Source organism: Ambystoma mexicanum, chromosome 2p (assembly GCF_040938575.1).
Source record: "Ambystoma mexicanum isolate Mex_15411 chromosome 2p, UKY_AmexF1_1, whole genome shotgun sequence".
NCBI classification, from domain to species: Eukaryota; Metazoa; Chordata; class Amphibia; order Caudata; family Ambystomatidae; genus Ambystoma; species Ambystoma mexicanum.
In genome coordinates, this window is record NC_090923.1 from 747,031,364 (window position 1) to 747,057,312 (window position 25,949).

The window sequence follows — 25,949 nt, forward strand, 5'->3', positions numbered from 1 at the left end:
CTCACGGCTTATTCTTGGACGTGAGCAGGCGTTGCAGGCCTTGGATGCGCTCCCTCCAGGAGGCTGCTGGGCTGGCTGGGACTCAACCTAGCCCCTCCTTCCCCTCCCGAGCCAGTGAGGAGCGGGCTGCTCAGTTGAGAATGGCACGTTGCCACATGCAGTCGCCGCGGGTTCGCCTCATCTTCGCCAACGCGGTGTCCCAACCTCTGTGAGGGCGCACCAGTTTGCAGCGCAAGTTGCATGCAGGCACAACCACACACCATGAGGATTAAACATCAACTCCTTTATTCGCGCCGAGCACGCTCACATTAATGTGGGTCAGCGGACTCTTGCACCCGCTCTGCCGTGTCCCTTTTCAGGTGACCATGGGCGATTCTACACAATGATATACAGGGGGACTTCTGGCTTTTAACCCCAAACTCATGACCCCATCTCAAATAATATTATACTTGATCTCACTATTTTATTTATTTTCAGAGATGCAGGGCTGTTTTTCAGACTTTCGAGCTCCACGAAATTAGTATCTTTTATTTGGTTTATATCAACTCTTTTATTTGAAGGTCTTTGGCAAAATCTGAGATAAACGGAACTACCTAAACCAATAAGCAAATGCAAATACGCCGCAACTGACATAAGAACTAACACCGAATTCCACAAACACATAAAAGAGACCCAACAAACCACATTGAGGGTACCTATAGAGAAAAACAACGTGCCTTTTTAAGTGACGATTGCTGGAGCGCCTGATGCGATTTAACGGAATTATATTTCAGAGACGCCGCGTTGTTTGTGAAATAGCATTTTTAGTCATCTCTGGAGTAGCAAGCACAAGGTAGAAAACAAAACTGAAACTGCACAGCTTTACCCAAACTTCCAGCAGCCAACCACAGCGGAGCATAGAGGCGGTCATGTGAGGCCAGCCAGAGCCGGTCATGTGAGGAGGAAGTTGGCACAGTGAGGGGAAAGTACGCTTCGGACTTGTCTCCTTTACCTGAAGTGGATGTTCTGTGAACCGCTGGTTCTTCTCGGGTGGAGCGCTCGAGTGTTTGTGTAGGATTTTAGCAGAAAAGTTCCTTGGACGCAGCCGGCATGAAAGAGCTCAGCTTCTCCGTGCTGGCACTTCTCGTGTTGCAGTCTCTGCTCGGTCTGGGATCTACTGGTGAGTCTGGGTTGGTTAAAGGACCGGCTGAGAGGAATAAAGAGAGCTTGACAAAAGAAATCAGTAGAAGCGCTCTCAGGTTTTCTTATGTCAGCCATGAGTTGCATGATGCAGTCTGCATTTATTTTCTGTGCTTTCTGGAACGTGTAGTTTTGTTTCCCCATTTGACTAACGGAAAGAAAATGAATAAACGTTGCTCACGTGACCAGCTCAGTGCCTCGAATGAAAAATGCCAATGCATCTCTTTAGACTGTTACACGCCAGCCAGTCCTGACTGTTTAACCGACTTTGCTTTGCATTCTGTTACCTGGAATTGTACGTGCATCAAGTACATGGCTGCCGAAATGGTGCAGTGTAATGTGACTCTGTGTCGAATCTTGTCTAGATCACTTGCCGGTAATCTTTATTGCTCCACATCGTGCACATCCTGATCCCAGGGCTTATTTCTTGAGGTGTCCCACTTCCAAGTCAGAACCCCTTTTATCGAAACATCTTTAAAACCCAGTCTCCTGTGTATAGGGGTGTTCAACTATCCCTTTTACCCACAGTCCGCCCGTTATACTACCGAGTTATAATCCCAAACCCTGAGAAGGAGGGATAGGTTTAAATAGTTGTGCGGGGGAAGAGTAGCGTTAAATGTAATGAAGATTACCAGTAAGTAATTGAGACATAACTCAAAGGTGTCTTTTTCTCATCTCAATGCTTACTTCTTAAGCCACACCAAAGCTCAGATGGATTTGAACCTTCCTCCACAAACCTTACCAGTAGTGGACCACCATGTTACAGAGACTGCAATAAAAATAGCTTCTGGTTCGCAATGACTTCGGGTAGGGGGCCAGCTACAGTCTCCTAACTAACTATGTCGTGTACGGCTGGCTATTTACAGATGGAGGCAAAACCAACACAAACCAAAAAGTATTAACACAGAGAGTGCCACTAGTATGATCGTGTTTAACAATGATGTCTGACTCCTAACAGATTCAACACTTAGGCCTTACCAAATTTCAAGGCTCTTGGATTGCACAGATCTCTGTAGCAGATGGATTAATGCACTGAGTTAACACAGCTTCTTTAAAGAGTTTGACTGGCGGAAAGAGGATCCCATTGCAAATAACAACTGGGTCAGTGGCAGAAAGGGCGAGCAAGTGTGTGTGTTAAATAAAAACAACCCATGCAGTCTGTCCGTCTCATGGTTTCTTCAAAAGACTTACCATGTGGTTTCCAACACGTATAATGAAAGAGTGTTGTTTTAGGGAGTTGTCAGTGAAATATGTTTAGAAGTAGAATGATGCAGGTAATTCCGTCTCTGAAAGGGAGGTCTTCTAATTGGACCCCCTATTTTAAAATGCTTTATGCCAAACTCATAGGGCAATAATGTCCCTTTGCTGTGACAGCACGACAGGGTCAAATGTCACATGTTCATTTTTTTTTATAGCTGCTGGAACACAAAGTTCCAAACAAGCAGAGGTGGCCTTTTACCTCTGGTTCGGTCTGTTATAATTGTATAATTGTGTGCCCTAGTCACTCTGGTGGCATGTTAATCTGTAAATATAAGCCCTGTTTGGTTATGACTTGGTGGGTACTGGAATCATACAATTAACAGCCACACATTTTGATATCTTGTTGGTGTCGGTTTGCAGAGGTCATTCAGTCATGACAGAGCTTGTGTGTATCAGTTGTCTGGCCTAGGTGTACGCACAACACGTGGGACCCTGCCCAATAAGCTGCTCCTTTTTGAAACCTCTGAGGAAGCCAGGCACCATTATTTAGGACATACAAACTCTCCTTGCTGTTCTGCTGGGAACCAGTGCTTCAAAGACTGTCCTGTCATAACACAGACACTGTCACATGAGGGTGCTGATCACTGGAGTCCTTTTGAAGCAGGCAGACATGGAAGGGGAGTAGATCTAGAGTAGCCCAGGAGAGGGGGTTAGGCTAAGAGAGGGGTTTCACCATCTTGGATTCTGCTAGGGCTCCCTAGATTTCTTGCCTCTTCCACATTTCCTGCAGCTACAGTACTCTAGGTAGGAACTCAGAAGGCAAAGACAGTTGTTATAGAAGCCTGGATTTGACCCCTGACAAAAGGCTGGCTTTGGACCAATCCGCTTAGATTTTTCAATTTTGGACTACAGGATGAGAAATATTCACCTGGAACTCCATTGGGGATTGAGTCAATTCCACAGCCCTCTGCCATATAGATGAAGGCAGAAGCTTCCAAGGAACATTTGGGGTGACAATTCTGACGATGAAGGCCTCTCTGCTACCTATGCTTTGGAAACGGACCCTGCCTGGTAGAGGTGGAGGACCCCCTGTAGTTGCCACACAAGATTTCTGGAGCGGAAGTGTGGAATCAAAGGACGCACCTGTGCCCTGGATTGGGCTTTCTAGCAACTCAGAAACATCTCAGGATCCTGTTTACCATCTCAAGATCCTTTTGAGCTGGCTCAACCATGGTAGACTTGTTTTGAGCCACTACAGGTCCTGTGGTACTGCCTTTGGCACTCTTGAGAACATCAAACTGCTTACCTGCTTCTTTCAGCTGTCTCAATGCTGACTAAAGTCAGAAAAACACATTGCTGCTACAACTCTGCTAGATCATAAGACCCGCTGCCATCATCTCCCCACTGCAGCTAACTTCTCCACCAAGGCCTGTAACTGGATAACCTTAATCCTGCAAGACAGAGCAATTAAGGTTTTCTCTGATTCCTCCTGTGCCAACCCTAGCACCAGCAAATGCGTGGTCCCGCAGGGTTCATGCATTGCTCTCACCCTCTACAACCTCTTCACAAGGCCACGGTTCAAAATTCTGGAGGCCCTGGGCATCTCGTATACAAACTATGCTGACGACACCCAGGTACTCATCCCCCTCTCGGGTGACTATCTGTCCGACTTAAACACTCTCAACTCCATCTACTCTACAATCCAATCCAATCCTGGATGGCAGAAAACTGGCTATGTCTCAACAGAGAGAAAACCAAGCTTCTGCTGATTGGCTCCCTATCCACTTTGAGCAAGCTGGACCAACCATACTCCTCCTTCACCATTGACTATATCCCCATCACCGTCTCGCAATCGATTAAAACCTTGTGTGTGTTCTTGGAACCTAACCTATCCATGAACAGGCAGGTTAATGCCATAGCTTCAACCTCAGCATACCACTCCAAACTTATTAATACAGTGAGACCCTTCTTGTCCCAACAAAACTGCCTCACCATTGCTAGGGTTAAAATTGGATCCAGACTGGACTATTGCAACGCCCCTCTAGTAGGAACTTCATGCAAACGTCTCGCCAAACTTCAACTTGTGCAAAACAACACTCTCAGGGCCGCCACTGGCCTCTCACGTAGGGATCATATCTCAGGGCTCAGAAGACCGGTCCACTGGCTACCAGTCAAGGAAAGGATCATCTTTAAAACCCTTGCCCTTATGCACCAGAGTCTTCACGGCCAGGGCTTCCCACTAGTGCCTCGCAAATAGTCAACAACATTTCCAAGAGCTGCCTACGCCAACCGCATCACTCCGCCTAAATACAAGAGGACCAAAGCTGGAAGCTCTAGTTTCCCAGCCACAGCTGCCAAACACTGGAACCTACTCCCTCCCACCCTACTTGCTGAACTCTCCTACTGGACTTTCCGAAGAACTCTAAAAACACTACTATTTGCCTGAATGCTGGACACAGGCCCTTACCTGATCTGAACTTCCAAACTACAGTCACTTTGACTGAATAACTATTACACTGTGCTTATCCCAATGTCTGTACGTTTCTGAGTAACTGGTCATGCAACAGTGCATAAATGCTCTTTGGCTTAGTGCGCTATACAAATGTAAAAATAAATAAAATAAACAAATATCTATCGGCAGAGCCTTTAAATGACACACTCCTTATTAGAGGTGGTTCATTGATGAACCATTGTTTCTGACAAGTGTTCACTTTCCCATCACATGATGTGCAGTAGCAAGCTTGATTCTGTCAAACAATGACTACAAGAAGGTGAACTTATCATACAATACCTTTTATGTGTGTCTAAGTCTTAATCGTACATTTACCAAACTCGTAGGATGTTTTTTAGCTTAAAATTACTTTGCGTTCTTGTAATTTTCCATTCAAGAATTAGTAACTAAAGCTACGACCATAGTGTTTGTTCTCAACATGGATTTATACATTTTACAGCATGGATGATTGATTTTTTTGTAAGTTTCCAAGCACCTCTACAAAACAGAGTTATTTAAAACCAAAGTACTATTTCCTACCACCAACTGAAGCTGGGAAGATATTTGGTTAAGGGCCTTATGTTGCAGACTGGTCTCAAATCCTGGCTTCACAATTAATTAACGTGTGTGATCCTTGGCAAATCATTAGATCTCACAGAAGTGCCCATAGGCCATTCAGTTGACGTGTATGCTACACAAAAAAGCTCACTCAAGGTACTGCTTCATATACAATAATAATGCCAATTAATATGCAAAGCAAAGTTATGTGTCTGTTGGCTTACTTATAAAAACGTTTTGTAATGCATTTTACCATCATCACATTTAGTATCTAAGGTTACATATGCGCTCATTTTCTGTGGTATCTCTTCGGCGATGTCAATACATATGCAAATTAGGGGACGCTTCGTGTATTGCAAAGCCACTTAAATTATAAACCTGGCAACGTTCAATGGAAAGGAAAGTTCATGTTTGTCATAAGTTTAATGCCAGCATGCATATCAAGTTCCCATCACATGGCATGTGCATTCATTAAAAAAACACTAGTCTACGCTTTGTATGCTTGGTTCGGACTATGGAACCTGGTAATAGATGGGTTAACCATAATTTTAGTTCTTGGTGCAGTCATTGAATTAAGATGGTGTCCAAATGGTAACATGTACAATACACACAGCAACACATACCATGGCACTGCAACTTTGCATGAGAAATGCAGACTTAGACCTCATTCTTACATGTGCACACCTACCCTTTCATATGCAGCATAGCTTTTCAGGTACAACTGTAGCCTTTCACATGCATGCACATGAAAAATGCACACATGCCCATTCAGCCTTTCAGATGCATGACAAATAGCCTTTTGCATGCGCATATGAAGGCCTTTCATGTATAAGGCCATTGCAGTCTGAGTGGAATATAGAGCTCAGCAAAGGTGGACAGCGAAGAGAAGGGAATTAGACAATTGATTTAGGAAGAAAGATGTGTGAGAAAAAAATAGATGAAAGAGCCTCGCAGAAGTGATGAGGGGAGATGGACAAGAGAGAAAGTTATAGGGTCGGTGGGTAGGGGGGCGTGGCCTGGAGCCGATGGCGTTCAGAGGCTGATCCGCCGAGCTCCGGCCGAGATGCCGTTTCCAGATCCTTTATCCCGGCTTGAGCGAAGCTGCAACAAAAATAAAGGACCACGGAGGTGGAGGAAGCGGATCCCGACAAGCCCCGCTTGCTCAATCAGGGAACCGGACCCCTGTGACGATACCAGCGGCCCCGAACTGCACCCCCCTGCCTCACAAGAACTCAAGATGGCGCCGGAGAAGTACCTCCGACGGCGGTTTCTGGCAGGGTGGGCGGCAGTGAATCAAGAACCGAGGAACCTGCATCAGGGAGCGTCCTCCCGAGCGGCGGCAGCCCGAAGCTGACGCCAGACTCCGGAGCCGTCGTCAGGCGGCCACTTCACTCCGCGACCACTGATCCAGCGGAGCCTCTGAATCATCCCCAGCCCGTGATACGCGGACACCACCAGCGCCGCGAACAGCCCGACGAGGGAGCACACGGTCCCTGGACCCACACCCGGCTCTGCGCTGCGGCCAACTCGGCGACGAGACCACGGAGGAGCAGTCCCTGCGGCACACCTCCCCTCCGAATCTCTTGGCGACCCGGACACCAGGAGGCGGGAACACCGGAGCTACAGAGGAAGCAGTGCTGCAAGTCAGACCGAGACCAACCCTGCAACAGTCACGAGAGGTACTCATCCACAGTCCCCTGAAATTAGGAGCCACGGACACCTGGTGAGTCGCTTTTACAACCCTACAAGAGGTGAACCTAATCCCATCACCACCATTATCTCAGTGCCACATGAACGCTAGTAGCCCTCAAGATAGGGGGGAAGGCAACGGCCCCTAAGAAACAGCAGCCTTTTTTGGGTCTATATAATTGGGATTGGGTGCCCACACGGACCCAAGGATAGGCACTCCTAATCGCCCCCTACCATCTGCACTGAACTTGCAGCCCGCAACAACCTTGTGAATATCACCTAAGCCCCCGCAGAAGGGACTCGAATTTTCACCCCAACACAGAGCCCTAGACACATCACTAGAGCCGCTCCAAAATGGCCGCCAGGAATAAAGCCAAAGCAGCCACCATGGACTCCTTCGTTTCTGCCAAGCCGAAAACTCCCACTCAGGCTAGACCTAGCGCTGCCGAAAACACCCAAACAAAAGAGGGAGAATTCACGGACAATCACTCTCAAATATTGGAAGCCATTGCTTCATTGAGGACCCACATAGACTCCAAAATAGATGAGTTTAAAATTGACATCCAACTCATCCGCCAAGACGCACGCAACCTGACGGAAAGGGTGACGATTATTGAGAACTCAGCAGAAGAAACGGCCGGGGCAGCCGCAACACTACGGTCTGAGGTTGCCGATCTGAAACGGAAAGTACACGCTCTCGAAGAAAGGGCAGAGGAGGCTGAAGGTCGGGCCAGACGGGGCAACATCAGGATCCTGGGGGTTCCGGACGGAAGTGAGGGCTCAAACACTACAACCTACGTAGAATCCCTATTACTGCAAGAGATTGGAGCCGGGAAGATGACACAGGGATTCGCGGTCGAGAGGGCCCACAGGTCCCTCCAAAAACGCCCCCCCCTGGCTCGCATCCCCGACCAATTATTGCCAAAATACTAAACTTTCAAGATAGGAAAACCATTTTAAGACACTCCAGGGAAGAAGGTCCTATCGAAAGGGGGGACTCTAAGATAACCATATACCCGGATTACACCCAGAAAGTACAGAGAGAGAGAAATTCTTTCGTACCGATCAAAGCGAGGCTCCGCCAGCTAGACCTGAAATACAGGTTGCTCTACCCCTCACGCCTGAAAGTTATGCACAAAGGACGAGCGATATTCCTCGAAAACCCAGAGGCCGCCAACATGTGGCTCGAGGACCATAATCTTGCCGATGGCAGAGACACTCCACGAAATAAGGACTAAGCTCCTCAGATTACCTAAGCAGGACACATACAGCATTGAGACAGCACAGTAATAATTGAAGCCGAATCTCAGAAGGTAATCCAGTTACAGCATGCTATATGGAAACGGCCCTCGTTCGGCCTCTTCGCCGGGTCCCAGCCCAACCCCCAGCGAACAACCCAGCCGGGTCAGGTCACCACCAGACCCAACTCGCGCCCGAAGCCCGGATGGGCTTAGACGGCTTGAGAGCGCCTGAGCACCATGACAAGAGAGTAGTCGCTGGGCGCACCAGTTTGAGTTATGTTGTTTGTTTCAACAGTTACACAGTCTTCAAATCAATGCTGTCGAAGAAACATATGCCGGGTGTAAGAAATGACATAAGAAGCACGGATCCAGACCGTCCCTGTCTGCGACCCCCTGAGTACGGATCGTCGTCACTCCAGGCCCCAAGGATGGAACCTCCCGCCGGCCCTGAAACATCGACCCAATGGTGTCACAACTCAACGTGATGACGTGGAATGTGAGGGGGATGGGCTCGTATCTCAGACGGAACCGCATACAATCCTTCCTCCGAAGGAAGAAAGTCTCAATTGCGATGTTACAAGAGACCCACCTCACAGAAGATGCCATGGCCAAATTAGCGGACCGATGGGATGGGACGCTGAAGGGATCCCCCTACTCCAAATATGCAAGGGGTGTGCTCACATGGGTAAACCCGAACGTCCCCTTCCAGCTACAAGGGTCCGAGACTGATAAAGAAGGTCGTTTTGTGATCATATGGGGCACCATAGAGCAGATGCCGATTTGCCTAGTTAACTCATACTTTCCACTCCATGGGATACCATCGCACCTCGGAATGATCAGTGCAAAGCTGGCTCAACACCGAAACAGAACTTTTATATGGGGCGGTGACTTTAATTGTGTTGTGGATGTTGCCATGGACAGATCAATACCACCTCCCCAAACAAGAAACCCTGCATCGTGCGCCCTGATGGAGACACTAGCGCAACTTCACTTAATGGACATATGGAGAGAACAACATCCCACGGAAAAGGTCTACTCCCACTACTCAGCTCCACACAGAGTCCACACAAGAATTGATTACTTCTTCGTTGATAGAGAACAAATGCCATTGGTGGAGACTTCAGAGTATTTGGGCAGATCGGTCTCCAACCATTCACCACTGATCATGCAATGGCAGCTTAAAGGACCCAGACCCCCCCATCCCTATGTGGAGGATGCCTGTCGCGGCCCTCGAAGACTCAGAGTTCAGAGAGGACCTCGCCGAAAAACTTGAAGAATACGTCGACATCAACAAGGGCTCAGTATCCTCCTGGAGCACGCTGTGGGAGGCCATGAAGGTGGTGGCCAGAGGTTAAATAATATCGAAAGCTGGCGGTACCCGCAGGCAACTAAAGGCGTCCCTTGAGGCACAGGAACTGGAGATAACACGCCTGGAATCTTCCTCTAACATCACTCCAGAAGTCGAGATGAAACTGAAAGAGCTCCGTGAGAATTGCCAATCCTCCTGGGACAGATTAGAGAAATTCGACTATGCAACGTAGACTACTAGATCCCACAAAGAATCGGATAAACCTGGTAGGCTGTTGGCTTGGCTGTGCAGGAAAGAGCACCCTAAGCATCTCCCCACGGAGATACTAGACGAAGATGGGACACCTCACAGGACGCAGATGGGAGTTAACAAGGCATTCGCCAAATTCTACTCCAGGTTGTACACCCATGACACACAAATTCCCAGAGACGAAATCATCGATACGCTGGAAGAGATAGGCCTCCCCAAGATAACCAACGAACAGAGGGACGAACTGGAGAAGGAGATCACGGCCGAGGACGTGAAAGGAGCAATCCGATCGCTCGCCACCGGCAAGGCCCCAGGGAGTGACGGCCTCCCGTCTGAGTTCTATAAAGCATATGAATCTACCCTCACCCCAATCCTGCACGACGTGTATCAAGAGGCCTATGCAGACGGGGTCCTGCCCAACACTATGAAGGAGACAATAATCATTCCCATGCTCAAGCCACACAAAACACTGACTGATTGCGACTCCTATCGCCCCCTGGCCATGCTAAATTATGACAGCAAGATCCTCACCACCATATTAGCCGGTAGACTCGCCAGAGTGCTGGGGTCCATAATCCACAAAGACCAAAACGGGTTTGTTCCCGGTCTCAACACCACAGCTAACCTGAGAAGGCTTCAACACATCATGGCAGAAACTTATGAAAAGGATGAGGACCTAGCGGTACTATCACTTGACGCCATCAAAGCCTTCGACTCCATCTACTGGGAGTGGCTTACTGAGGTACTGAGAGGATTTGGGTTTGGCGAGGGCTTCATCAGATGGATCACAGTACTATATAACACCAAAACCGAGTAAAGACAGGCAGAACTGTGTCAGAACCTTGGCAAATACAGAGGGGCACAAGACAGGGATGCCCACTCTCGCCTATGCTATATATACTCGGCCTAGAGCCGATTGCCATATACTTCAGGCAACAATTTTTCGACGCTGGCATCAAGGTGGGCAATGCCTACAACATAATCTCCCTATACGCTGATGATGTCCTATTGTACTTAAATGACCCCAAGGTCAATGCACCGATCACACTGGAGGTACTAGACAATTACGCGAAATATTCCGGAATACAATTTAGCAGACACAAATCTTCAGCATTCCCCCTGGCTGGCTTGAGAGGCCTAGCAGAGACTGATCTCCCAGCTATAGAAATAAAGTGGCAACTCGATAAGTTCCGGTACCTAGGAATTAAAGTGAGCCACACTCCGATGCTCACACACAAACTCAACACGGAAGCGGCCATACCAGGCCTTCGCTGATCCATGAAATTCTGGTCTAAACTCCCACTGGCAATGGTTGGTAGAGCGGCGATTGTCAAGATGATAATTCTCCCCCGGTTCCTGTATTTTTTCGTGAATATATGCTTCTACGTAAGACCACCCTTCTTCAAGAAACTAGAGGCGCTTATAAGAGACTTTCTGTGGGGTCCCAACAGGCACAAACTGTCCTTGGCTACACTATCTCTCCCACACAAGGAGGGAGGAATAAAACTACCGGACCTTCAGCTATATTAACTAGTGGCGCAGCTTAGTCACATCACGAAGTGGCTCTCGGACAAACCGTCCGCTGAACTGGGACTCCTGAGTCAATTCTCTACCAAATTAACACCCAGGGAAACCCTATGGAACCCCCTACGACAATTCCCCCGACGCCCCCTTGGTCATCGGTCTTGGCAGGCAGGTATGGGCCAGAACCTGCTACATCAGGCAGGTGAAACATCCGTACTCCCCAGACAACCCCATCTTGGTGGACGTGTGCAAATCAGAATCTGACTTATCCACAGCAAGAAGATGGGAAGAGGCGGGCATTTACACATGGTGAGATATGTTCGAGGAGGGAGAATTTAGAGAACTCGAGTCACTGCAGACCAAAGAAGGGCTATCAAGTGGTCAGTTTCTCTGGTACCAACGCATCAAACAAACCACCAAGAAACACTGGAGCGGCTGGCCAGAGGAACCCACTCCGGACCCGTTGCTGCAGGAAATGCACGATCTTGAGGACGGCTGGAGACCGATCTCCAGGCTCTACAACAGACTCACTGATAAACCCAACCCCAAAGGTGAGGCACTGAAGGCGAGATGGGAAGCAGATATCGGAACTACGCTCACAGACAGGGAATGGGAAAGAGCATTAATATATCCCAAGAAAGTGTCTAGGAACTCCAGATTTGGACAGATCCAGCTGAACGTCCTTTATCGAACGTACATGACTCCCCACAGGGTGGCTTCCTTCAACAAACGAGCTTCCCCGGCATGTCCAAGGTGCGGGAACGACAGAGCGGACCTGATTCATATGTTCTGGACATGCACTAAAGCGATGGAACTGTGGTCCAAAGTCAAACAGACCTGCACAGACGCAGGAATGGAAAGATATAAGTGGACACCGGGAGAATGTTTACTGGGGACCTACCCCAGACCAACCAAACTCAAACACCTTGTAAAAATGATGGACATTGCATGCATCCTAGCAAAAAGAACCATAGCCATGGCATGGAAGAAATCAGCCGGCCCCAGACACGAACACTGGTTGAAGGAGGTGCAGAGATGGACAGCAGCTGAAACCAGGGCCTGGCAAGACGGAGCCAACTCCACTGGAGACTTGGCGAGTGGCACCTTAGACTCCTGGAAGGCCCTACTGAGAGACATATCCTTCAGCGCAGACCACAAGCCCCCTTGACAATCCCCAACAACATGTCACAACTGAGCGGTTGAGCTATCATTGCGATGATGATCCCTACTTGAGACTCCACCAGTTTCCCGAGACATACGATGTCTCTTTCCTTACACCCACCCGAGAGACATGCACCATACCTTATGAAGACTGCCGTTTTTGTTTCTTTCACTGTTTTTAGTTTATATGTCTGTATTTGTATACGCTTAATACAAAACACCAATAAATTACGTTTAAAAAAAAAAAATAGGGTCGGTGGGTACATGAGAGCAAAGTGAACATAAAAGGGGTAGACCTTTTAAGGGTGCAAAAGTGAGCAAACAAATTTTGAAAAGGAAAATCTGGGGTGCAGAGGTGGAAGCAATAACAGATCAGAGAGAAAGAGCTAACTGGTTTAGTGCCATCTTGCGTCCCTCCCAATATTTACAGTGGAAGACAGACAATCTTCCACACAGTCACCCTTATCTGCAGTTTCCATCAGCCAAAGTGCTAATTAAAAATGAACTTTGGGGTCAGCCTGTGTGTATATATGTATGTATATATGTATATATATATATATATATATATATATATATATATATATATATATAAAAAGAAAATTCGACCAATTGTCCTGTCAACCATTTGACCGGACACCCTCCAACATAACTGTTCCAAGGACATGCAAAGCTCGTGCCGGCGGCACCAGATTCCCAACACTGGCAGCCACCTACTGGAATGGTCTCCCTCCTCACATCAGGGTAATTGACTCCCACGTGGCCTTCCGCAAGGCCATCAAAACTAGACTCTTTGTATGAACCATGAACCAAGAAAGGAAGTACTGCTACGCGGGGGTTCTTCCCAAGCAATTTAGTGTTCTGAAAAGAAGATTTACGTTCTGGGGAACCCTTTTTAATTACTAGTGGAACACATCCAAGAGTACATAGCCCATGGTAATGTCCAGAAAGAAACACACAGATATGGGGTGTTTCAACGCAACTAGCGTCATGCTAATAGCGCCGAAAAAACAGGCAGAAAAGGTTGAGATTTTTACCTCGAGCCAAAAGCTCGCACTTGCGCGATCTGAATGACACCTGGCCTAGTAGGATCGTTGCCTGTCTCCCCTTGTCCCCCCCCCCCGCCTCGTCGCGCCTTGAATCACTTGTGTATAGGCGCGTTATAAATGCCATATCATATCATAAATTTAACTTTCCGCCAACTCATAATTGGGCCAACCCTTAAATGCAGCGCTATTAGCGTTACCGTCGTATTTAAGGGCTACCTCCCAACTCATGGTGAGGCCCTATGTCTCATCTGAATGAAAGATGTAATTTTGGTAACTGACAAGTTTGAGTCTCAAGGGAATAGTGTCTGGAGCTCATTTTGAGCGTGTGCAACGTGACTGGAAGGCATAAAGCCTTGCTAAGGCTTTTACGCCTTCTGTTCACGCCACGGCTCCTTTTTGTCAGTTTGTATGGCGAAGAGATGGGGCGGAATGAAACTTGTGTTTCCGCTGCCTCCCTTCTTCTCCGCCATACAAATGCTGGAGATACCTATAGAGTCTGCCGGCCTTTTGTGCCAGCAAAAAGCAGATGGACTCCATTGGGATCCATTGTAAAATCTGTCTGCCATGTGTACATGGCGGCAGCGTTTATTCAGTTTGCACGGTGCAGTGCAAAAGGGAGGGCAAAAGTCGGCGTACACGCTTGTACACTGCCTTTTGCACCAACATTCGGCGGCGTGGAACCTCCTATGTGTAAGCCTACACGTAACGGGTCCCTGCTGCCGAATAACACAGACACTCGAAAATGAGACCCTCTGTGGCTACTGTGACTGAGGGTTGAAACAATACATAAAGGAGGCCAAATTAAAGTTCTCACCGAGTGAGTCACCAGAACAAATGCTGATGCTGATGCTAGCTAGCTAGTATTAACAATTTCGAAGCTGCAGTCTAGACACATGATTTTTCAAAGGAAGAGAAAGACTGCAAGTGTCTCTAATTTACAACCATAGCAAACCGAACTAGCACTGCTTTCACTATTTTCCCATAAGCAGAGGAGGAATGGAAATGTAGCTTCCAACAGCTGTACTGGGTTGAAATGATTTATCGCCTCTTACAACGGTTCACATTTTCTCTTAACTTTCAAAATGCCATTGAACTTTCAGTTCTTTTCAGCTGAGAGCCCACAGTGCAGTCCCTGTCTGTCTTCGGTTGTAGCTGAAGGTTTCTGGAAGTACCTATTCGTTTACAAACTTTGTTGGGTAAAAAGAAGATGCTGTCCTGGTGGGACAAGGTACCTGCCCCTAACTGCGGTTTTGAGGCGTTGAGACAAACGCTTGCTGTTCACTGTGGAAGGGATTTAGAGCTGTGTTTCACTAGTTCCATTGTAGCAAGGACATGTCTCCCCAAACCTGAGGCAAAGCACTGCAACTCCCTCCCCCTCCCTGCAGTTGTAAACACAATTCTATACTGGTCTAGGAAAAAGCCCTATGAGGTATTCTAGAATCTCCCTTAGACTAGGAAGGACCCGGGGTCAACAACTTGAACTCTGTAATCGCCCATGAGCAGCCTGTGCTTCACAAGACTCTGTGTGCAGAAACCTCCAAAGCCGAAAATCATGTTCAAGAGCTGTCCAAATTGCTGTATATGTCTTGCAATTTACAGATTGTTTTTTTTATTAGAGTGGGTATTGTGGCCAATGAAAACAGCAGAGTCCAGCTTCCATTACTCACTCAAAAGGGTTACTTGTTGAACCACCATCGCAGATATGTTTCAAACTTTAACATTGTGGGCATGCTTATATTCCCATAATGCTCTAATTTTATGCAAATTGCTAGGCTTATTTTCCATGAAGAGATACTGTATAGCGACCTGGTCTAGGGCTGTGCCCCGGTTCCATGTCATTTCGTAGCCTGCAATTTCATCCCCTGTCATTTTAACGTGTACATTCCAACGAAAATGCTCATCGTTTTTTTTTGTTTGGGCGCGGGGGTTGTCCCCAAACCCCCCCTCCCACACTTATTTTTGGCTATTGCCTACCCGCCCAAATCCTTCTCTGCCCTTTCCCACCCCCCCTAAATATTTTGATGAGCCTATTCGTTGTAATATGCACGTAAAAATGCCATGGGATGAAAATGCAGGCGATGAAAGGTCGTCGTACCTGTGCCCCTGCCTCCTTCCCTATAGCCTCCCAAACCCCCCTCTCCTCTCGGGGCGGAGCGGGTTCCTCGAGTAAATTGTTTCCATTTCCAGCATTGATGGGAAGCCTTGCTATCCAAGAAATAGAGAGGCACTGGGAGGGAGAATTGGTCCTGAACTAGCAGACACCCACTCGCTCCAACCAGGATGAGGAACCATGATACTGGATTAAGGACTCGTGGACAGCACAGGGTACAGGTCCCTGGCTAAAGGAACTAATCAAAAAGGACCATAAGAATAATTCCTGACTGAAAAACCAAATGGAAACCATCTGTCCTCAGCAAGGGAGTGCAACGGGTCCTCTGACCGCCACTGGACTAGGGCGACCACGGAAGCAAAGTGTGAAAGCCATCACCAGATCCGCTCACAAATGGACATATTATCTGACTCCGAGAGGAGTATGAACCCCTCTAAACCACACAACTTGGCAGAATGACGGCTATACTTATGAATAAGTTCCATGGTCTAGTCCAACTGCCCCTACAAACCCTGATGTAGAATAGGAGGAAATGTAGATACGTTCACAAACTGGAGCGTAGGGGCCCATTCCAAGCCACGATGGCTGTGCAGGCGAGGCAACAGAATTGGAGACGTATCCATTCACTGACTGTGCGGGAGCTGGGTTGAAGGGGCAGGGCTCGACATTGCTGGTAGTTGGGACCTATTTAGCTCCTGGATAGGGCTTAGAAGATCCTGGTTAGGTTCTCAATATGGTGTTAATCCCCTGTTCCAAGGTCAATGTCTGGAACAGGGGGTAACGACCCGGCAGCCCAAGTTATCGGCCCAAGCAAAGCTGTTACTACCCCCCTAGCCCTTGGAATGGGGGATTAAGGCTATTAGCACCGGGTTGCTAACAAAAACAAAGTATTTGCTGCACGCGTCCCCTTGAACCAAGGCAAATATTATTCCAAGATGGCCACCATGGAAAGAGAAGGTGGGGTTCCGTACGGAGCCCCTCTTCCCTTTCCATGGCAGCCAGCGGGACCCAGGGAGAAGGAGAGGCGGCGGCACACGACGCCGCAGAAATATGCTAAATTGGGGGTGGGAGGGTGAAAAACAAAATTAAAAAAAGAGGCGGAGGGTTGGGGGAAGATTGCAGTGTGGGGAGCCGGCTTTCAGTGGTATGGTACGCAGGATTTCACCAGCGGTTCAAGCCCGCGTTCCTAGCCATCTGATTAGCTGGCTCCCCCCACCAGGGTGCTAATATATCATAAGGAATAGAAATTCATATTTAACTGATCTTTTTGGTATCTCGTATTTCCCAACATCTTCCTCATTATACTTTGTGGGGATGACAAATCCATGGATCGGTTTGGCGCTGGTTGGATATGTTAGTCCATGGTGTCACAGTTTGTGCGAGTTGGTTAAATCAATGATCACGTTTTATTGTTTTGTCATTACAAGCGTTATTTATTTCTTGGTTGGTTGGCACCAAAAAGAACATCATTGTATTAATGAATGACAATTTTTTGACATGGTGAAAAAACAACACAGCCGACGCGCGTTTCAACCTTAGTCTTTTTCAAGGCCAATTAAGTTTGAAAGGTGAATTCCGGAAAGTTCAGGGCTGATCCTCCCAGGTAAGGGCGTCAGGGTGGCTGGATAGCCAGACGGTGCCGAGTTCGGCCTGAGCTTCTAAGACAGGGTTCTCGAGAATCTTCCTCATTATATTACACGTTTTTTAAAATGGAACGTAACACTAACAAAGAGAGTACCTTATTGATTATGTCCGTTCCCAAAGCCACTGATTGTGTCCTAACTATGGAGAGAAATCATAAGGAAGGCCGTGCAGGGGCCCATGACAAGCAGATTATTAAGGAAGCTCTACATTGGCCGCTGTAGAGCGAAAACCAAGAGAGCGAGGCAACTAGTGTGGTAAAATCGAGAAGCACAACCCACTGAAATCAGAAAACCGTATACTCTGCACCATGCATAACCTGAACATCTGTATTCCAAGGGGAAATAAAATGAGCTCGGTTCAAGGTAGAGATGCAGCACCATTTTTTCAGTCCCTGGCTTTCTTTCTGGAATCAATTATTTGGAGCATATTTCTAGTTAAAGTTCACCAAGACTACAACTAGAGGAACTGGAGCGAGTGGCATGGCCATCTATTGATTTTAGATCCATTCTTATTTACAATAGTTAAAAGCTGTTGGTTTTTTCTCGGGTGAACTGCTTTTTTTGTAATCGTAAACTCTCTTCGTTTGAGACAGATTCTTTTGTGCTTTTCTATTGTCCCCCTTCCAACTCAAACCATCGTTTTATAGGGCAGCTTGGTGATTTTCTTTTTAAACTTTTCCTTTCCATTAACTCTAAAGTGTCTCGTCCTTGGTGACTTTTAAGATGTGGGCTGACGAGCTTGACCATCATTTTAAGGGCCTCACTACAAGTTTGGCGGTATGAGGAAAAAGTGCAGGTAATTCCATTACTGCCAAATAATCCAAATTATAATTTTGGGCAGAATTGCTGTGCAGGAAATCCGCAGATGTTTGGAGGAAAAGTGGCAAATTCACCTCCAGCTTGTTGGAGGTAAATCCTTCACTTTACCATAATAAACCGGCAGGTTTACCATGTGGTAATTTGCTGGCTGTTAATCTCCCAAAAATATCCTGTGCTCCAATAATGGGACATTACACCGCCCTGCCACCACTTGTAATCCCTTGGTACACCCACAGGACCAAGTGGCAGTAACAGTAACTGATTTTGGTGACAATTAAGGGGATTTACCCCAGAATTCCCACCAAACTAGGAATGATCCACTAAGACTTTTATGGACCTCTGAGGCACCATTGGTGTTTCAATATTGAATACAGGCCCAACTCGCAGCAGAGGTCATCGACTTGATTGAGTTATTTTTAAGAAACGTATACTAGTACTTTCCTCTGTGAGCAGACTTGATTGGTTGGACCACAAATGTATTTCATTTTTTCTAGCCCGGTCTGTAGACGCAACTGGCGCCGGGCAACACCTCCTTAGTCAAACGGACTTGTCAATTGTCTCAGATAAAACCCAACCTTACTTTGCCATGTATACAGAAGACTTTCGAGCTAAGGCACATGGATGTTGATCTCAATCGCCAGAAAGAATTATGAAACAAAATGTACGCTGAGACTTTGGACTGCCTTGCTCCTCTCAGAACTGTGAATGGTAATACTAAAACAACCTTGGTTTATGCCTAACCTACACAAATCATGTTCTAAACGCAGGAAACTTTGGTATAAAAGGGAGAAAAATAAGGTGACTAGTGATTGTTTACTATTAGCCAGAAAGAAACATAGGTCTTCTGGAAAATTATGCCTTTCCAACTCGGTTTCCATTGTTTGGCTTTAGGAAATCCTCCAGTTTATGGAAGAAAAACTGGATCAAACTAGTCATTAAATTACCTCCTTATCTTTTCATACATTTCAATTTGCTCAAGTTACAAAAGATCAAGTCTGAATGTGGCCCTATCTATGCTTTCATCTTCTTGTCCTGGCAACCATTGCCTGCTGTTTATTGTCCAAGACTCTTGAAATTGCTATTCCTTTTCAGGTATGCTTTGTCAACACATCTCTTGCTTCTGGGTTCATTCCCCCTCCTTAAAGCTATGTTGGAGAACTCCTCTACTAAAAAAGAAAAATGCCTCCTTGGAGCGTGAAGTAGCTGCCAACTATCGTCCTATGGCTAATGGTCTGCTTCTTATGAAGATCCTCGAAAAGATGGTGGCAATGCAACTTCAAGACTTCATTGAATCCCACCAGCTCCTGGAATCGTCAACCAGGCTTTTTCCCACTTCATAGTACAGAAACAGCCCTCCTGGATGTTATGGAGGACCTTCTATGGAACCTTGACAAAAATCACTCGTCCCTAGTAATATTGCTCGATTTATTCTTTGGATTTGACACATTGGATTCTGCACTCCACTGGTCTGCCTCTTTTTATTAGGGGTCGCAGGATCTGCGTTACCTTGGATGGATTTGTCACCGACTTTGTCGACTCCAAATATGATATCCCCTGGGAGGTTTGCCTTATCACCTTTGTTTAATAGTACATCAAGCCACGACACAACCTACTTACTACACTGGACATGAAATGTCACTGTTACATGGACGACTCCCAACTATTTTTTTTACATTACCTGGGTGCCCACTATCGAACAATGAAACCTTGGCTGATATTATTTTCACGATTAAGTCCTGGATGCAGGATAGTTGACGTAGCCTCAATACCACCAAAACTCAGCTGATGATTGTTCATCCCCACAGCTCCCCTCAGGGTTTGATCTCTCAATATTCATCTTTTAGTTAGATTTGTGTGACATTACTATACTAAAGTAAGTCGGATATCTAGATCTTTGACTCTGTAATAGAGTCCACAGTTTAAATAAATCGTTTATTACCTGAGACTCTTTAAACCGATCCACCCATTTCTTTCCTCCGACCACCTTCAACTATTGCACATGTTAATGGTTGGATGAAAATTAGATTATTGTAATTTAATATTTACTGGACTTCCTAAAATGTTATGTCACAAGGTTCAGATTCTGCAGAACCATGCAATCAGAACTGTCGTGCATCTTGCCTACCATGTTCGTTTCTCGTCAGCCCTGAGACATCTTCACTGGCTGCCGGTTTCTGTGAGAATCCTGTCAAAATGGCCACCTTGGTGCATAAATGCCTTTATGGTAAAGCCCCCATTAACTTGATTACAGACTAAACTGATACTCTATCATTCGACCCCGATTGATCGGCTGCGCTTCATATGCTAACTTGCCAGAGATTTAGGCTTAATTCAGCCGATGACAGTACCTTTGATGTGCTGGGCTCTAAGACTTGAAACAAATGACCTACTTCGCTCCCTCGGGTCTGAATCACACTTAGGTGAATTCCGAAAAGCCCTCAAGACACATATGTTCCGGTTACATCTGTTCTGTTAAACTGGTAATCACATAGTCTATTGAGTGGTGTTGGTTCCCGTAGCTCTTTTATGCTCACGAGTTTGAGCGTTCCGCTAATAAACATAAACGTGCATCCCTTGCAATGCCTTTGTCTGTAAAATAAAAGTGCGAGACTGGAGTTGTTGTCTTTGTGACATGGCCATCTGCCCACCCTACCTGTAGGCCTTTTAATTCTTCAAGTAGGGTGTTATGGGGAGGATTCCAAGTGGTTGCCCATTGGTTGTTTGCCCCATGAGCATAATATTTCTTGGCAGGGGCCCCTCCTGAGCAAAATTTGGGCACGCATCCATACACCTGTTTAAATTTAAAAAAATGAACATAAACGTACCTTCTGAATTGGCCTGTGTGGGGGTGCTGAAACGCCCTGCTCCAGGCTGCTCTATCCGAATGTGCGAGGAGGCACAGGAGCTCCCCCTCGCACATACAGACATGCAGTGCCCCAGCCAACATTTCCAATGAGCTATGCAATGCTGGTGAAGCAAAATGCCCCAGCACTTGCATGGCTCAGTGAGCATGTGTAGCTGGCAAACTAAACTGAACTGTCAAAAGGAAATAGTGTTTCCCTTTGACAGTTCAGCCAGCCCAGGGAAACTCCCTCAGCTGGAAAAAGCAGCTGACGGGGTACTCATTGTTTCACTGGGCTGACTCCTTAGCTCCTCCATAATGGGTGAGGGGGCTACTGGGTGGGCACCCCCTCGCCATTATGGATGAGCAACCAGGATCGGACTGGCCTATAGGGCAATTGGGCAATGCCTGTAGCACAAATGCAAAATGCTAGTGTGGGCCAGTCCAAATGGGCCACCTTTTTGGCCAATGTGGGCCAGTTTGATTAGTTATTTCACTATGCAGTTAGTAATTTTGACCATTGTTGATGAATAAATACTCTTTTTAAATATCACAATTTACTTACATTTTAACACAAAGCATCCCCCTTGGGTACTATTCAAACAGTCTGTGACTAAAGGAATGAATATCCATTTACAACTGGGGGCCACTTTTTCATTGGTGCCTGAGGCAGTTTCATGCTTCAGCCCAACCATGTGAGCCACCCCTGCCCATTTCTTCCAATTTTTTTTACATTTCATGCTGGGCTCTCACGGCCCCCAAGGGTTGCGGCTGTGGACCCCTACCAGGGCGTGCCCCACAGTTTGAATACCACTGCTCTAGACACAGTTTATGTCTGCGTTCTGGTAATGGTGCCCTTGTATGTATATTGAGGTGGTTGGAGAAAGGGTGGAAGCAAAACTACTCACACCTGACATGGGCCAATAGGAGATGTTTGTAGGTTTTAGCTATAATCTTTTGATGTCATTGGCTTCATCAAACCTATTTCTAGCTAGTGTCACCTGGGAAACGTTAGTAATCACATTGAATTTGATCATGAAAATCGCCGAACTGTTGCAATTTGATAATGGAAAACAACACGCTGTTGCAAGAAATGTTATGAAGAAGTTTTCCATTCCGCCAACATCTTACAGTATTGTAAGCAGCCCTTTTAGGGGATAGCCTTAATATGCTTCTCTCTCGAACATTTTTGGGGCACGAATATGCACAGAAAAAAGAAAATGTAAAGCAGAGTGCAGCTCCGTGTCACTGTGTGCTCCTTTTGCAACTTGGATAGATACACTATGGTCATCCATTGAAGCTGACAAGAGGTTCGTGGGGAGGGGTTGAGGGGTGTTCACGGCCGATTCCCCGGGGCATCAAAGTTCAAACGTTTTTTCTGTAATGATTAATGGGGGACACCGTAACCACTGCAAAAGACAACATCTTGCTGACGGTGTCTCTTTAAGATATCACGGAGATAGGAGAGTGCCGGTTTGCATTTTGTTTCCAATCCCTTTGTTTGCATTTTGTTGGACCTTTTCTAAGAAACGCGGTTTATGGATTTGTCGTGAAGTCGAGGGCCGTCGGCCATTATTTGCCGTGGCTAACCTTTAACGTATTATAGTGAATTTACATTTTTTTTTTTAAAATAAGAAAAAAAAGCTTTTTAATTAACGCCTAGAAACTATTTGTCATCCGCTGGCCTGCTTTTTGTCAGGAACTTGCGCTGTGTGAGTCCCTGTTGACACAACTTTTTAGATGACAGCACTCTTGCAATGAAAAGCAGTGGAATGTATTTTCTTTGTTAAAGCTGCCAACTACTTCAACCAGTTTCAGAGGGAGTCTAGACGGGAACTAACCTAAGGAAGGTCGATGTTATTGCTCTTTAGCCAATAAGTACAATTATGAACATATAAGTACTGTGACGGACGGAGCCTACAATGATTCCTAATGGGAATTTAGGACGAACAGAGACGCCCTTAACACTTTCAAAGACACCCATTAGGATAAAATGACTACTGCTCTGCAGGAGTACAGGGAGAAGTCGATAAACCACCAACTCGGCCATGCACTACTACTACTACTAAACCAGCAGTGATCATAAAGGGGGAAACGCGTACAGCCTTGACAGGCATACCTCCTTTGCCTCTTTTAGTAACCAGAGCTGAGGGCAGGCTGTACTGTTCAGGAACAGTGTGAGCTAATACAGTTCCAACACAAAACAACAATAGTACCATGGTACCAAAATAATAAAATATCCAACCATGGTCCTATAAAAATAGGAGCTTTAACAAAACGAGAACAATGCACAACTAATTGAAGCACTAAAGACCACCCCTCTAATGGAAACGCGGAGAGTGCAGACTTTCAGAATAAGGAGCAGTCTGGGTTGATAAGCAGGTGTGCTCGGGCAAAGGATTTCCGCAGTGTCAGTGTTCCAGGGATCTGACTTGGAAAGGGTGGGGATTAAATTCACTAACATCATTTAAGGGGATTCAGAGCACGACAAGGCAAGGGAGGGGAACAGAGAGAACAAAACAACAATCTTACTAGGCCCAGTGACATTGGGAACGCGCAAATGCATGGGAGAGGGGGAGAGGAAAAGTGCATAGAAGGGGGGAGACGTGGAAAGTGCGGAGCAAAGGAGAAACAGATAAATAATAAATAAATAATAAAGGCAACAAACGGTGGTAATGCAGCCAGCAAGTGGCAAGTGCTGGGTTTAAGGCAGCAGACAGGGTAGGTCTGATAAGTGCAGGAATAAAAAGGGGGAGGAGGAACTGTATGGGTACAGATACAGAGCCCAGTGCAGGGGTGGCCTGGAGGCAGTGCGGGAGGGTGGCAGGGTGAGCAGGTACCTGGGCCCGGAGGACAGAGGGTGGCCAGGTGCACGGAGCCAAGAGAGAACAGATCAGCAGGGGAGAGGGGGAGCGAAGGCAGAAGCAAACTAGAAGGTCTTGAGGTGCTTCCGGAACCAGAGATGGTTCTCCTCAAGTTTAAAGACATAGATCTACCCCCAGCCCGTTTCTTTGAAAAACAACTGACCCTGAGGGAGTGAGAGGTAGAGGAGGGAAGAGCTCTAGAGGGGAGGTATTTGCAGAGGGATAGCTGAAGGTATTTTGGATCCAGGCCCCAGAAAGCCTTGTGGACAATGCAGAGGGTTTTGAATTTTAATCCTTGCATCCACTGGGAGCCAATGGAGAGATTTCGGAGCTGGAGAGGTATGATTCCAGGGCTTGAGGCCAAGGACAAGTCTCGTAGTCCTGTTCTGGATTAGTTGCAGAGGGCGGAGAGTAGAGGCAGGTGATTTAGAAAGATGCTGTTACAATAGTGCAACTTAAAGAGAGAACTAGAGCTTGGGAGACAGTGAGCTTCTAGGGGAAGGAGAGGAAAGGCAGAGTACCTTTTGAGGAGGTGCATTAGGAAGTTTGACTTTTTAGGGACATCGGAGATGTGGGCGGAGAAGTAAAGTGTGGAGTCAAAGATGACCCCGAGATTCTTAGCCTCGCAGGTGGGGGTAGGAGGAGGGCCAAGGGAGGGCAGCCAGAGAATGAGGGGAAAGGATGGTGAAGGTGTGCCCATGAGGAGGATCTCTGTCTTGCTGGCATTCAGACAAAGATCATTGGTGGCACACCAATCTTGAATGGCAGTTAGGCAATCCGAGATATGAGAGGGAGAGGAGTGGCAGAGGGCAGCCTGAAAATGAGATGTCATCAGCGTAGGACTGGACATTTTAGCAGAAAATAGCAATACAGTGGGCGAGAGTTGCCAGGTTTTGGTTGAAAAGCCAGGGCAAGAGGTTAAACCCCTGGGGAACACCAACGGTAGAGGGGAGATGGATGATGGGAAGGACCCAAGTTGGACCTCGGAGGGCCGATCAGAGAGGAAAGAGGTCAGCCAGGCCAGAGCCTGATCATTGATGCCCAGGTTATCACTGAGACGGTTGAGCAGGATGGTATGGTTGACCGTGTCCAAGGCAGAAGTAGATCAAGTAGGATGAGGACAGAGGGAATGCTAGAGTCAAGGTTGGAGAGCAGATCTTCACGGATGTTCAGGAGAGCAGTTTCTGTGCTTCTGGCAGCTCTGAAGCCAGACTGGTGGTCATGGAGACAGCCAACAGAATCGGAATAAAGGTTAAGCTGAAAGATGGCCAGCTTTTCCAGGAGTTTGCCCAGAAAGGGAGTAATGGAAATTGGGTGATAGTTAGCCGGACAAGAAGGATCAGCTGTGGGTTTCTTGAGAAGAGGATGCACAAGGTAGTGCTTCAGAGGGCAGGGGAAGGATCCTGAGGCAAAGTGGTTGCAAAAATCGGAAAGGGCTGGAGACAGGGTGTCAATGTGGTCCTTGATGGTTTTAGAGGAACTGGGATGAACCTGTTTTGATGATCGGACTTGTCTAGCGACCTCCACAGGGGAGGAAAGGATGCGAAGGAGGGTGGGGGGGGTGGCTGAAGGAGGGTCAGCAAGCACAGACTGAGGGGGAAGAGGAGGGCCATGGGAGGAGAGGGTGGACAGGATGTCCTGGGCTTTTGAGATGAAGTGAGAGGCAAAGGCATTGCAAAGAGTCTGGGAAGCAACAGGAGCAGTAGACCCTGCAGCAGGGTTGGCCAGCTCCTTGCAGATTTAAAGAGTTTGGAGGAGTTGTTAGTTGTCGCAGAGACACAGGCTTGAATGTGGACTCTTTTCTTGGTGAGGACAGAGAGTCGATATTGCCTTTGGAGCAAGCAACAGGCCAGTTTGTCAGAGGATGAACAAGAAGCCCTCCATTTCCTGTCAGCCACCCTACACTTTCATTTAAGTGTAGCTAGGTCGGAGTCATACCAGGAATTGCACTTGGCTTTGGACTTCAAACGGATCCTCATGACCGGGGCAAGAGCATCAAGAGTATCAGAAATTGAAGAGTAGAG

At 47.0% G+C, this 25,949-nt stretch overlaps 1 protein-coding gene across 1 annotated transcript in view; it reads left to right on the forward strand.

The window, feature by feature from the left end:
• Positions 1-945: 945 nt before the first annotated feature.
• Positions 946-25,949, forward strand: part of PRSS16 (serine protease 16) — a 422,739-nt gene continuing 397,735 nt past the window's right edge. The window contains exon 1 of the mRNA XM_069644381.1: positions 946-1,159. Within this exon, the coding sequence (XP_069500482.1) occupies positions 1,090-1,159 (70 nt within the window). The 5' untranslated portion in view covers positions 946-1,089. The remainder of the gene's footprint in view (positions 1,160-25,949) is intronic.